The sequence below is a fragment of the Dendrobates tinctorius genome, unplaced genomic scaffold, assembly GCF_039654945.1.
Source record: "Dendrobates tinctorius isolate UK_male_01 unplaced genomic scaffold, ASM3965494v1 ptg000063l, whole genome shotgun sequence".
NCBI classification, from domain to species: Eukaryota; Metazoa; Chordata; class Amphibia; order Anura; family Dendrobatidae; genus Dendrobates; species Dendrobates tinctorius.
The window spans coordinates 17,597,873-17,612,274 of NW_027361731.1; the positions used below are offsets into that span (position 1 = coordinate 17,597,873).

The window sequence follows — 14,402 nt, forward strand, 5'->3', positions numbered from 1 at the left end:
TGCAGAGGTTAGTCGAAAGTCGTTTGCAGAACGCAGCGGTCGGTTAGGCCGATACACAGAAATGAGGGAGGAGATATAGGGGGGTGCTGCACTGTGGAGAGCTTTGTGGGTGAGAACAAGTACTTTGAATTGGATCCTATAATGAATGGGCAGCCAGTGTAAGGACTGGCGAAGAGCGGACGCGTCCGAGTACCGATGAGCCAGATAGATGACCCTGGCTGCTGCATTAAGTATGAACTGGAGAGGGGATAGTCGAGTAGTGGGAGGCCAATTAATCCTATATTTATATTCTTTATGTAATCTATCTGTTCTATTCTGTAGGGTCCTGCTGTGATTTTACTGTACGCGGCAGATGAATTGCCGACTTTTCATCTAGCTATCTATATGTGTATGTGTGTGTATGTATATGTGTGTGTATGTGTGTGTGTGTGTATATATATATATATATATATATATATATATATATGTGTGTGTATATTGAAGAATATTTCCTTTTTAAATGACAGAATTACTGTCAAGGCTCATATTAAAATCGTATTGCATTCGGATAGCAATCACATGGCATTCAGATGTCAATCAGATTCTAAGTGTGAAAAATCTTATTGTACTCGCATGAAAATTGCATAACAGTTGCATGACACTAGTCCTACTTTTCTGGACTGAAATCTGAACTTTTTTTTTTTTCACTGTAATGTGTACAAGCCCTTAACACCTAATCCCCTGAAGCCATTGTCCCCTGTAAACAAAAATAAAAGACACAACAATATCTCTCACCTGTATAAAGTTGAAAGAATCTAGAGTTTCCACCACTGTAATATATTTGTGTGACATTTGCTCATCATAATAATACAATAATCTTTATATAGTGCCAACATTCCGCAGCACTTTACAGTTCAACAGTTCATGTACAACAGTCATAACAAAGTAAATGGATAATGCAAAGATATTGACGACCCTTCCCATAAGAGCTTACAATGTGCAATATGGTGGGAGTGACACAAAGAACAGGGGCTTGTTTACAATGATGGTCCAGCCATCTTGAGGAGTTGGAGGTAGATAAAAGTTGGATGAGCTAGTCAGCAGCCAATATATGTAGAGCTTTTAGTTGCAATAGACTTTGATGGAGGGTTATGAGGAAACCGCTCCCGCTGGAGAGCTGGGGAAAATGACTACCTACAGCAAGAGCGAGACCATGAACTGTGCTGACCTCGGTGAGAGCATTGCAGTTCACCATGAGAAATCAGGGTGCAACGAGTCATTCTATCCAACTTTTCAACGTGAGTGGTCACCTCAGGTCACCGCTTATGCTGATAAGCAAATGTCACACAGATGAATTACGGTGTGAGACACTTTGGGTTCTTTCAACATTGGACAGGTGAGTTATATTGTTGTTTTTTCATTTTTTGTTTCTATGTAGAGGACAATGGCTTCAGGGGATTAGGTGTTAAGGATAGTATAATCGGATTTTTTTTTTTTTTTTTTTTAATCTTATTAATTTTACTCTATGTTGACAACAGGGGCTGAATACAACTCTCAGCATTGTCCCCTGCTTGTGCTGATCACAGGCAGAGCAGAGGACGATGCGAGCTGTTTTAAACACCCGACACCACGGATCATTGCGAACAGTACCGCAGATTCCCAGGCACCAGTACGTGTCACACGGATGACACACGGATGTCATCCGTGTGTCATCAGTGTGCACGTGTTCGAGACGTTTTGTGGCCCGTGCTGCAGTTAAAAAAAAAAAAAAAAAAAAAAAAAAAGTCAGCATGTCTTGCCCACAGTCACACGATCCGTGGAAACACACTGACGTGTGCAGATCCATTCACTTGAATGGGTCTACGTGTTTAAGTGTCTCTGGCACGTATGAAAACTGACATCACATACCGGAGACACTGACGAGTGAAGGAGGCCTTAAGGAGGTGCTCCCATTTCCAGTATCCTAGCCCAATAAATAGTAGATGTAGTAGTAATAATAGCAAATACCTCCAATTAGAACAATGGTATATTTTTCCTGATTCTCAGTCTCTTACCCCATGTCCAGGGCTTTGCAGTAGCTTTTTCCACTAGCAACTAACAGTCACTCTGAGTGGTAGTGACCATAGATACCTAAGCTAATGCAATGCCCTGCACATGGGGTGAGCAACATAGCGCGTCAGAAGAACTATACTACATATTTCCTAATATAATTATTACACCCCTACTACATATTGGGATAGTTGATCAGAGATGGGAATACCCCTTGTCACGATCCTACCGCTGACACTGATAAGTCACCGACGGGGGTGCGTGACCTACGGCCGCACACGGCTATCAAATGTACAGGAGGGCTTATCTTAGTTATCCCACCGCTGCCACAATGTGATGAAAAACAGCACGCTAGCCTTGCCCTAACAATTTATCGCAGGGGTGTTTATTTTGGTTATCCCACCGCTGCCAACAACACTTCACGAACTGCCGGGTTTTATGTACATCCCACTTGCACTTTGGAACTCGCAGCTCTCCAGCGCCCCCTGACTGACCTAAGGGTAAGGTGAACTACACCTAGGATAATTGGTCGCCGGACGGCTGCTCACTGTGGACTGCCTCTTAGGCCTCTGCAGTGAGGGAATTATAAATGCTCTGGCCGCAGCCACACAATTGGCTTATAAAACCCCTTCCGTCACTGTCAGCGGTACGCAGAACACACTTCGTTGCCACCAGCTAATGATTCTCTTAATTAAATTATTAAGAGGGTCCGTAGCAAACCCAAATTAGTAGCGTACATGTGCCTGAAGTAATTACATTCGTTCTTAGAGCATAGAGACAGAGCTAATAAATTTTATAGTTAATTCTCAAAAGACGGGCAGTGTTTACGAGGTAAAAAATGTAACCTGAGATAATTCAAATATGTACAAGCAATTTAAAATAAAACAGGGTTAAAGAAGAAAACACATGGCACTTAGATCATTCCAGGCAACCAGGCTGGTGGGCGGAGCCACATGTCATAGTTCATTTGAGATCATACTGGCATGGCATCCCAGGCTAGAATTACTAGGGGGGCTCAGTTGCAGACTTATACATCTGGGCTTGTGATATCACTAAAGGGGCTGAGTTATGGCCGCTCTCCCCTTCGAGCACAGACTTGGTTCTGAAAACTTATATTACTCATATTTCACAGAGGGTACCTCGTATAAAGACGCACAAGGTATCCTCTTATCCAGCGTGTCGCTGGCATTCATCCAAAACCAAACATGGAGTAGTTATTTTACTCCATTTAAGAGAAATCCATTTCTCAGATTCTGTTGAGGCTGCAACTTAGCAAGAACCACGGTAGTAAAGCCTGATCAGAGCACATTGCAGAAATGTAACTTTCGTCTTTATATCTTAATCTCGAGGCGCTCTATGGCTAAATGACCAGATTCCCATTATTGTCTATGAGAGTAGTTGCACGATTTGGAACAGAGAAACCCCCTGTGGTGAGGAGGGAAAATTCGTCACTGAGATCTCCGATTACATACAGCTGCAGCTGTGTGACAAGCTAAAGAGGAAGGGGGGGTCACATCTGCAGCGTGTGACAGCCATGAATCGTTCTAGTCAGTGTGGTGAATGGAAGATTCTGCAATGTGATAATTAGGGGAATCTTAATGTACAGTCATGGCCAAAAGTTTAGAGAATGACACAAATATATTTTAACAAGATCTGCTGCCCTCTGGTTTTTGTGTGTTTGTCAGATATTTTTATCACATACAGAAATATAATTGCAATCATATTATGAGTAACAAAAGGTTATATTGACAGTTAGAATGAGTTAATGCAGCAAGTCAATATTTGCAGTGTTGACCCTTCTTCTTCAGGACCTCAGCAATTCTCCCTGGCATGCTCTCAATCAACTTCTGGATCAAATCCTGACTGATAGCAGTCCATTCTTGCAAAATCAATGCTTTTATTTTGTCTGAATTTGAAGGTTTTTGTTTGTCCACCCGTCTCTTTATGATTGACCACAAGTTCTCAATGGGATTAAGATCTGGGGAGTTTCCAGGCCATGGTCCCAAAATCTCTGTTTTGTTCCCTGAGCCATTTAGTTATCACCTTTGCTTTATGGCAAGGTGCTCCATCATGTTGAAAAAGGCATTGTTGATCGCCAAACTGCTCTTGGACGGTTGGGAGAAGTTGCTCTTGGAGGACATTCTGGTACCATTCTTTATTCATGGCTGTGCTTTTAGGCAAGACTGAGAGAGAGCCCATTCCCTTGGCTGAGAAGCAACCCCACACATGAATGGTTTCAGGATGCTTGACAGTTGGCATGAGACAAGACTGGTGGTAGAGCTCACCTGGTCTTCTCCAAATAAGCCGGTTTCCAGATGTCCCAAACAATCGAAAAGGGGATTCATCAGAGAAAATGACTTTACCCCAGGCCTCAGCAGTCCACTCCCTGTACCTCTTGCAGAATATCAGTCTGTCCATGATGTTTTTTCTGGAGAGAAGTGGCTTCTTTGCTTCCCTCCTTGAGACCAGGCCTTGCTCCAAGAGTCTCCGCCTCACAGTGTGTGCAGATGCACTCACACCTGCCTGCTGCCATTCCTGAGCAAGCTCTGCACTGCTGGTAGCCTGATCCCACAGCTGAAGCACTTTTAAGAGACGGTCCTGGCACTTGCTGGTCTTTCTTGTGCGCCCTGGAGCCTTTTTGGCAACAAGGGAATCTCTCTCCTTGAAGTTCTTGATGATGCGATAGATTGTTGACTGAGGTGCAATCTTTCTAGCCGCGATACTCTTCCCTGTTAGGCCTTTTTTGTGCAGTGCAATGATGACTGCACGTGTTTCTTTCGAGATAACCATGGTTAACAGAAGAGAAACAATGATGCCAAGCACCAGCCTCCTTTTAAAGTGTCCAGTGGTGTCATTCTTACTTAATCATGACAGATTGATCTCCAGCCCTGTCCTCATCAACACCCACACCTGTGTTAATGAAGCAATCACTGAAACGATGTTAGCTGGTCCTTTTAAGGCAGGGCTGCAATGATGTTGAAATGTGTTTTGGGGGATAAAGTTAATTTTCTAGGCAAATATTGACTTTGCAAGTAATTGCTGTTAAGCTGATCACTCTTTATAACTTTCTGGAGTATATGCAAATTGCCATTAGAAAAAATGAAGCAGTAGACTTTGTAAAAATTAATATTTGTCATTCTCTAAACTTTTGGCCATGACTGTAAGATATGACATATCATTAAACCCCTTTAAGAATCTTACATGTTGTCATGGTGTATATTTGTATCTGTTGCTATAGATTGTAATGTAATAAAGCTTATTTTTATTCCTCCCTTTATTGCTTCAAACTTTTCTGCGTTTCAGTAGTATGTTTGTCGATTGTACTTTAGAGGTTCAGTACCATGGGATTTGTGAACAGGTGGCTCACCACTGTCTGAGGTCATAGTTTCACTATACTTTGAGTTGTATAGAATTTTGTATATAGAAATTATATAAAATATAAGGCATTGATTTTGAAAAATAATAAAATCAGTTTTATTTTTGGCAGATGACTGTGGTGTCAAACCAGATACCTATGAAAAGCATGCCATTATTCCAGCTATACCTCCAGCCCTTCAGAGCAAAAATCAGTCATCGGAGCCTTTTCAATCAGTCACCTATTTGGATTCATCACAGACTGTTAAGCAAAATGAAAGCCGCAAAAGTGATGTTGAACATCAAATAATTCCCACAGAGAAGAAACCATTTTCCTGTTCAGAATGTGGGAAATATTTTAAATATAAATCTAAATTGATTACACATGAGAGAATTCACACAGGAGAGAAGCCATTTTCATGTTCAGAATGTGGGAAATGTTTTACCAAGAAAGATACTCTTCTTATCCATCAAAGAATTCACACAGGGGAGAAGCCATATTCATGTCCAGAATGTGGGAAAAGTTTTATCCAGAGATCAGATCTTCTTAACCATCAAAGAATTCACACAGGGGAGAAGCCATATTCATGTCCAGAATGTGGGAAACATTTTATCCAGAAATCGTATCTTCTTATCCATAAAAGAATTCACACAGGAGAGAAGCCATATTCATGTCCAGAATGTGGGAAATGTTATATTACGAGTTCAAAACTTGTAGCACATCAGAGAACTCATACAGGGTAGAAACTATTTTTTATTTGGTAATGTTATTCCTGGGAATCATATCTTCTTCATCATCTAAAAACTCATGTAGAGTGTGAAGGAAAAAAAATAATTAGGGAAATCTATCAGGCAGTAGAGGTACATTTAGTTGACAAAAGGGTGAAACTGGATATACCAGTACTAGCTATGAACCCGTTCTACGCCCGGGTGGCGGGCATTTTTATTGGTATATGGTCTCCCATCCTGGTATGTGCTGCACCCCTCATCCCTGTCCTGTTATGTATGGTACCCTCACCCCCCAATCCTGGTATGCATGGTACCCCCTTATCCATATACTGATATTCATGGTTCCCTCACCCCCAATCCTGGTATGCATGGCACCCCCCTCATCCCTATCGTGGTATACATGGCACCCCCCTCATCCCTATCGTGGTATACATGGTGCCCTCACCCCACAATCCTGGTATGCATGGTCCTATCACCCCCCAATCCTGGTATGCATGGTCCTATCACCCCCCAATCCTGGTATGCATGGTCCCCTCACCCCCCTATCCTGGTATGCATGGTCCCCTCACCCCCCTATCCTGGTATGCATGGTCCTCTCACCTCCCCCAATCCTGGTTTGCATGGTGCCCTCACCCCCCAATCCTGGTTTGCATGGTGCCCTCACCCCCCAATCCTGGTATGCATGGTCCCCTCACCCCCCAATCCTGGTATGCACGGTCCTCTCACCTCCCCCAATCCTGGTATGCATGGTGCCCTCACCCCCCAATCCTGGTATGCATGGTGCCCTCACCCCCCAATCCTGGTATGCATGGTGCCCTCACCCCCAAATCCTGGTATGCATGGTGCCCTCACCCCCAAATCCTGGTATGCATGGTCCTCTCACCATCCAATCCTGGCATGCATGGTCCTCTCACCCCCCCAATCCTGGTATGCATGGTCCCCCTCACCCCCCCAATCCTGGTATGCATGGTCCCCCTCACCCCCCCCATCCTGGTATGCATGGTCCCTTAACCCCCCCCAATCCTGGTATGCATGGTCCCCTCACCACCCATCCTGGTATGCATGGCCCCTCACCCCCCAATCCTGGTATGCATGGTCCCCTCACCCCCCATCCTGGTATGCATGATCCCTTAACCCCCCCAATCCTGGTATGCATGGTCCCCTCACCCCCCCATCCTGGTATGCATGGCCCCTCCCCCCAATCCTGGTATGCATGGTCCCCTCACCCCCCAATCCTGATATGAATGGTCCCACTCAACCCTATTAAACTACACACACATTAAAAAAAAAAAACATTTTATACTCGCCTTTCTTCCCCGTGTCCAGCGCTGTCCTGTTCTGGGCGTGTTGTGGTGTCGGACTGGGCGCCTGCGCAGTCCTCGCTTTCTGCTGCCATGTTCTTGAAGACACACTGCAGTGTGTCTTCAAGAAAATGGCGGCGGTAGGCGCGGACTGCGCAGACGCCGATTCATGTCTGCAGTGGGCTGCTTGTGGTGCCGGACTCGGCGCCTGTGCAGTCCTCGCTTTCCGCCGCCATTTTCTTGAAGATACACTGCAGTGTCTTCTACAAAATGGCGGCGGTATGCGCGGACTGCGCAGGCGCAGAGGCGCCATAACCCGCCCTCTCCTGACGTCATGTGAAGGCGCAAGCCCCTTCAGCAACACCGGCACGGTAAGGTGTTGCAGAGATCGCGGTATGCGTTTAGTGCTTACGCATACCGCGATCTCTTGGGGGTCTGCGTCACTCTGTGGGGGGATGCGTCACTGTCTGGAGTGACGCTTAGCCCATTATATTATAGATTGTAAGCACAAAGGGGCTTTTGCTGGAGGTAGGTGTCGATCATGGCACCTTAGCTCCTGGATTCTCAGGTTAGAAGGATGTCAGCAAATGGTCTGTAGTAGAAGGAATATCTCCTATTGTCTGTATAGGAAGGCACAGGTATTTGAAAGGGCACAACTTGGCTCATCCATCCATTCATAAACAGCATCTTTAAACCCCTTTCCGACTTGCGCTGTATATACACGGCACTGCAGGAGCTGTGCTCCTGTAAACTGCCATATAGATATGGCTCTGTGATCAGCTAGATCAGCGATTTGTCATTTATACAGTTGATGCCCCATCTGGGGACGACGTAAAAAAAGTTAAAAAAAAAAAAGAATTAAAAATCACAAAATAAAGAACACAAAAAAATTAATCCAATAAATATATTTATGTATAAAATAAAAAAAGTACACATTTTTGGTATTGCCCCTTCTGGAACGACCCTACCTATAAAATTGTCCCAATAGTTAACCCCTTCAGTGACCACCTTTAAAAATAAAAAAAACAAGGGTAAAAATTATGCATTATCATATTGCTGATCAAAAAGAGGAAAACAACACAATAAAAAAAACTACATAAAAATTGTACAGCTGAAAACAGCTTGTCCTGTGAAAAATAAGCCATCATACGGGTTCATCATCAGAAAAATAAAGTTATAGCTCTCATAATAAAGCGATTATTTTTTTCTACAAAAGTTTTTGTGTAAAAGCACAGAAACATAAAAAATATAAATGAGGTATTGCTGTCATAGTACTGACCCGAAGAATAGAACTGCCTTATCAATTTTACTACATGCGGAAAGGCATAACAAAAAATATATGAATTACTGCTTTTTGTTCATTCTGCCTCCCAAAAATCGGAATAAAAAGCGATCAAGTAGTGTCATGTGTCCGAAAATTACACCAATAAACGTCAACTCGTCCTGCAAAAAAACAAGCCCTCACATGTCAGCAAAACTATGGAAATATTATAGCTCTCAAAATATAGTGATGCAGTTTTTGAAATAAAAAGCATCTCTTAGTGTGTGTGACAGCAGCCAAACATAAAAAAAATATAAATCTGATGTGACGACACAACATTTTACATTTATTATCCACACGTCTATTTTCTGTAAGCCAGGAGGAATAGACTGTTACCTATATGTTGAGTTTTACATTTATGCGTTTGTTCTTCAGTTGGTCAAGAACCATACACTGTTGTCATATTAGTCTTAAATGTTGATTTTTGATCATTTTGAATAGCTGATGTTTGCCACTTATATCGGCTCCTACAACTTATTGTCTGCTATCTTTAGAAGACAGTGATGTAGGGTAATTGAACAATGGATTTTTTTTAATGTGTTGAATGACCATTGTGTTTGTCCTGTGACTTTTTGTTGACTTGCAAAACAGAAGATTAAAATGATGCACATTAAGTACTCCAACAATGGGAGTTAACCTCATCACATCTTCCTCTTGATCTCTGGATTCTGGCTTGAATGACAACAGTTGTGAGCTATGTAAGTGGAATATGCCTCTAACCATATACAGCTCTGGCAAAAATTAAGAGACCACCACATCAAACCCCTGTCATGGGCAGCCCGATCTCCAGACCTGAACCCCATTGAAAACTTCTGGAATGTAATCAAGAGGAAGATGGATACTCGCAAGCCATGAAACAAAGAACTATTTAATTTTTTGCGCCAGGAGTGACATAAGGTCACCCAAAAGCAGTGTGAAAGACTGGTGGAAAGCATGCCAAGACGCATGAAAACTGTGATTAAAAATCATGGTTATTCCACAAAATATTGATTTCTGAACTTTTCCTGAGTTAAAACATTAGTATTGTTGTTTCTAAATGATTATGAACTTGCTTTCTTTGCATTATTTGAGGTCTGAAAGCACTGCATTTCTTTTTTTTTTTTTTTTTTTTTTATTTTGACTACTCATTTTCAGAAAAAAAAATATAAAATGTATTGCTTGAAAATTCAGAGACATGTTGTTAGTACTTTATAGTTAAATTTTTGAGTAAAATGTAAACTGTACTCTTAGTCTATAAAGAGAAAAATCAGACAATTTTGCAGTGGTCTCTTTATTTTTTTGCCAGAGCTGTACATCCAAACAGCCAAGACATCCAGAGAGCCAAGAGGTCCAAAGAACCCGAGACTGTTTACAAAACCACAGCCAGGAACACTCTACAGAATAGCTGCCAGATCATGGCTTCATCACAAGGGAAATAGATTTGACATTTTATAGGATGCCAGGTTAGGGAGCCACGGCCCTGGCTGAAAGAATACAGATCTGCTCCATTGACAATCACTGAACCATGGATATTGGACCCACCGGTCACCAGAGCCCCATGGATATGTTTGGGAAAGCCAGGATTGGAATCCACCGGTCACCTGGCTCCATGGAGATATTCAGAGAAGCCAGGATGTGACCCTCTGGTCACCTGACCTCAATAGACTGTCGGCTTCCTAGACTTGCTACTTCCTCCTGTGCGTTCCACAGATGGGGTAGTTGGGCCTGGAAGCTCAGAAGTCACAGCTGCCCTTATCCCGGCAAGTCAGCATAAGTGAGACTCTGTAGTTTTACACCATCTTGAGTATTTTGTTGGGACTGTTCAATATGTTATTTGCCTGTTTTGTGGTTCAATAAAGTATTACTACACTGTTTTACCATTACTCTTTGTTGTCTGAGTAGTATTATGCCAATGGTAAAAGGAGAGCGGGCATTTGGTGGGATGATCCCTGATCCATGCAATTTTGGCTAGCGAACTAGAGCACCTACTAACCCCTGTATCTCCACATCTGGTATCGCTGTAATCACACTTACCCGAAGAATAAAGTCGCCAAATCACTTATACCACATGAGGAACAATGTAAAAATAAATAAAACTAATTCATCTGCTGTTGATTTGTTCATTCATAGAATCATAGAATGGTTGAGTTGGAAAGGACCTCCTGGGTCATCTGGTCCAACCACCTGCTCAAAGCAGGATTCACTAAATCATCCAAGACAGATGTCTGTCCAGCCTCTGTTTGAAGACTTCTATTGAAGGAGAACTCGCCACCTCTCAAGGCAGCCTGTTCCACTCATTGATCACCCTAACTATCAAAAAGATTTCTAATATCTAATCTGTGTCTCCTCCCATTCAGTTTCATCCCATTGCTTCTAGTCTTTCCTTGTGCAAATGAGAATAAAGTTGATCCTTCTACAATGTGACAGCCCTTGAGATATTTGTAGACAGCTATTAAGTCTCCTCTCAGTCTTCTCTTTTGCAAGCTAAACATTCCCAAATCCTGCAACCGTTCCTCATAGGACATGGTTTGCAGACCGGCCACCATTCTGGTCGCTCTTCTCTGAACTTGCTCCAGTTTGTTGATGTCTTTTTTAAAATGTGCCCAAAACTGGACACAATATTCCAGATGAGGTCTGACCATAGAGGAGTAGAGGGAAATAATGATTTCACATGATCTAGACTGTATGCTTCTGTTAATACATCCTAGAATTGCATTTGCCTTTTTTTCTGCAGCATCACACTGTTGACTCATATTCAGTCTGTGATCTATTAGTATACCCAAGTCTTTTTCACATGTGCTGTTGCTTAGGCTTATTCCTCCCATTCTGTATATGATTTTTTCTTTTTTATTGCCCAATGTAGTACTTGGCATTTTTCCCTGTTAAAAACCATTCTGTTAGTTGCTGCCCACTGCTCCAGTGTATTTATATCTTTTTGAATCCTCTCTCTCTCTCTTCTCTAGTATTAGCTATCCCTCCTATCTTTTGTATCATCAGGAAATTTAATCAGTTTACCCTCAATTCCTTCATCTAAATCATTGATAAAGATGTTGAACAATACAGGGCCCAGGACATACCCCTGTGGTACCCCACTTGAGATATTCTTCCAACTGGATGTGCAGCCATTTACGACCAATCTTTGGGTCCGATCACTAAGCCAGTTATATATCCACCTAACAGTTGCCTTGTCCATTCCATACTTAGTATCTCACACAATCCTTATTGAAAAAATGACTATGTCAAATGCTTTGCTGAAGTCAAGATATACTATATCTACAGCATTTTCCTGATCCACCCAATCAGTGATTCCGTCATAGAAGGAAATTAAGTTAGTCTGACATGATTTATTACCGGTAGTTACAAACCCATGCTGACTCTGTTTAATCACTTCATTCTTATCTAGGTACTTACATGTTGTTTAATAATTTGTTCAAAGATCTTTCCTGTATAGAAGTCAGACTCACCGGCCTATAGTTCCCTGGGTCCACCTTCTTTCGCTTTATGAAGATATGAAAAACATTTGCTCTTCTCCAGTCATCTGGGACTTCTGTTCTCCAAGAATTTTCAAAGATTATGGAGAGTGGTTCAAAAATTTCTCCTGCTACCTCCTTCAGTAATCTGTGGAGTAATTAATCTGGACCTGGAGAATTGAATTCATTTAGGTTAGCTAAGTGTTTCCTCACTACCTTTTTGTTTATAGATATCCTGGATTCTTCTATTCCATTAATAGGACAGTGAAGATTAGTTGATGTTACATTTCCTTTCTGAGAGAAAACAGATGCAAAATAGAAATTTAAAAGTTCGGCCTTCTCAACATCCTGTCTTACCATTTGATCATTGTCATCCTGTAAAAATCCTATAGAATCTTTGACTTGTCTTTTACTTTTGACATATCCCCAAAATCCTTTTTTTTTTTATTGCTTATGATGTCTCTTGCAAGCCTTAATTCATTGTCAGCTTTAGTAATCTGATTCGTTCCCTGCAGGTAGCATTATATTCTTCTTTAGCTTTGCCTCCCTCTTTTCATTTGATAAACATTGCTTCCTTTTTAGCATGTGTTTATGTTCTGTTTTCAACCATCCTGGTTTCGTTAAATGCTTCCTATTCTTCCCTCTTTTCAGAATTGTTAACGATTGTGCTTTGAGAATCTCATTTTTCAAGATTTGCCATCCTTTCTGGACATTTTTGTTCTTTAGGATATCCAGCCAATGGATCCCTCCAATTCTGTTTCTGAGTCTCTTAAAATCTGCCTTTCTGAAATCTAACCTTGATGTCTGAGTCTTCACAGGTCTTCCTCCTCTAGGTATCCAAAATTCTAAAATAGCATGGTCGCTACCTCCTAGGGTCCCATCCACTCTTCCCTCCTCAACCATTTCCTCCCTGTTTATAAGGATTAGGTCAAAGGTAGCAGTTCCCCTTGTTTTCTCCCCTACCTTTTGGAAGATAAAGTTGTCAGCAAGAGAGAATAAGAATTTCCTTGACCTGGTAGTTTTGCCTGAGAGAGATTCCCAACAAATGTCTGGATAGTTGAATTCTCCCATGACCACGTTGTCATATTTTTGGGAGAACTTTGCCATTTGTATAAAGAGTTCATCCATATCTTCAGCTTACACAGGCGGCCAGTAGTAAATGCCTACAGTGGTGTCCTTTCCATTGTTCTGTCCTTGTATTCTTACCCAAGCCATTATCACAGAACTCCCAGTCTCTGAAGCTTCAATCTCTGTGCAGATATACGCGCTTCTAACATAGTGTGACACCTCCTCGTTTATCAAGTCTGTTTCCGTCTAGCCTCGTTTATCAAGTTTTATCCTTCTAGCCTTGTATTCCAATCATGCGATTCCACTGCGGAAAAAATTGCAGCATTAGCACAGCATGTGCGGAATGCCATTGGAATGCATGGGGTGCGTTCTGTACGAGTTTTTTAAATGTTTTCTCGCCGAAAATCGCGGCAAAAACGCTTAAAAATGGCATCGTGGGCACACAGCCATAGGCGTGCATAAATGTACAGTCAACCACAGTTTTGTGCACCTCTGAAAAGAAGGACATTGCTGAACAGAGGATAAACGGTCCAGAGTAACTCTGCTGCTGCATTATAATGAATAACTGGGGTCTCATCTGAATCCTGTCACTCCGAGATTTAGATGTAAATCCCAATGTAAGTGCTCAGTATAGTGTGCAGGATACATGTGTTCTCAAATGTTATGTAAAATGTTCCCTACAAAAGTGTCAAATCAATCCACAAAAAAAAGCAAGTCTCCACTAAGGTCCATCAGCTGTCAATGGAAATATGGTGGCTTCCATGTTACTGGTAGCACAAAGGTTATGGAAAAGCGCTATGGCTCCTTGCCCCCCAAAAGAAAGTCAGCAAATTCTGCACTCCCAAATCCAAATGCCTCCTCCTTTCTGATCACCACAGTGTGTCTAAACCACATATAGCGTCTACATGTTTGGCATTTCTGTAGCCCGCCTAATTTACAGTTGTGTGTCTCCAGAAGCATGAGCTGGGCACTACCACATTCTGGTGACTGCAGCGTACTGAGAACTACAACGCACTGTCACCACAATGGTAGTTTGCAATTTTCAGTAAGCAACATCCACTGCTGCTTGTTTTTTACAGTAAGAGATAAGAGAAATTAGAGGAGAGATACGGAGCGTAAAAGAAACTCCAGTAGCAATCCCAGAATCTAATC

The 14,402-nt window shown here is 42.1% G+C and overlaps 1 protein-coding gene across 1 annotated transcript in view; it reads left to right on the top strand.

Moving 5' to 3' along the window:
• The window catches only part of LOC141094318 (gastrula zinc finger protein XlCGF66.1-like), a 60,564-nt gene extending 49,969 nt beyond the window's left edge, over nucleotides 1–10,595 (top strand). The window contains exon 7 of the mRNA XM_073580157.1: nucleotides 5,516–10,595. Within this exon, the coding sequence (XP_073436258.1) occupies nucleotides 5,516–6,126 (611 nt within the window). The 3' untranslated portion in view covers nucleotides 6,127–10,595. The remainder of the gene's footprint in view (nucleotides 1–5,515) is intronic.
• Nucleotides 10,596–14,402: the final 3,807 nt, after the last annotated feature.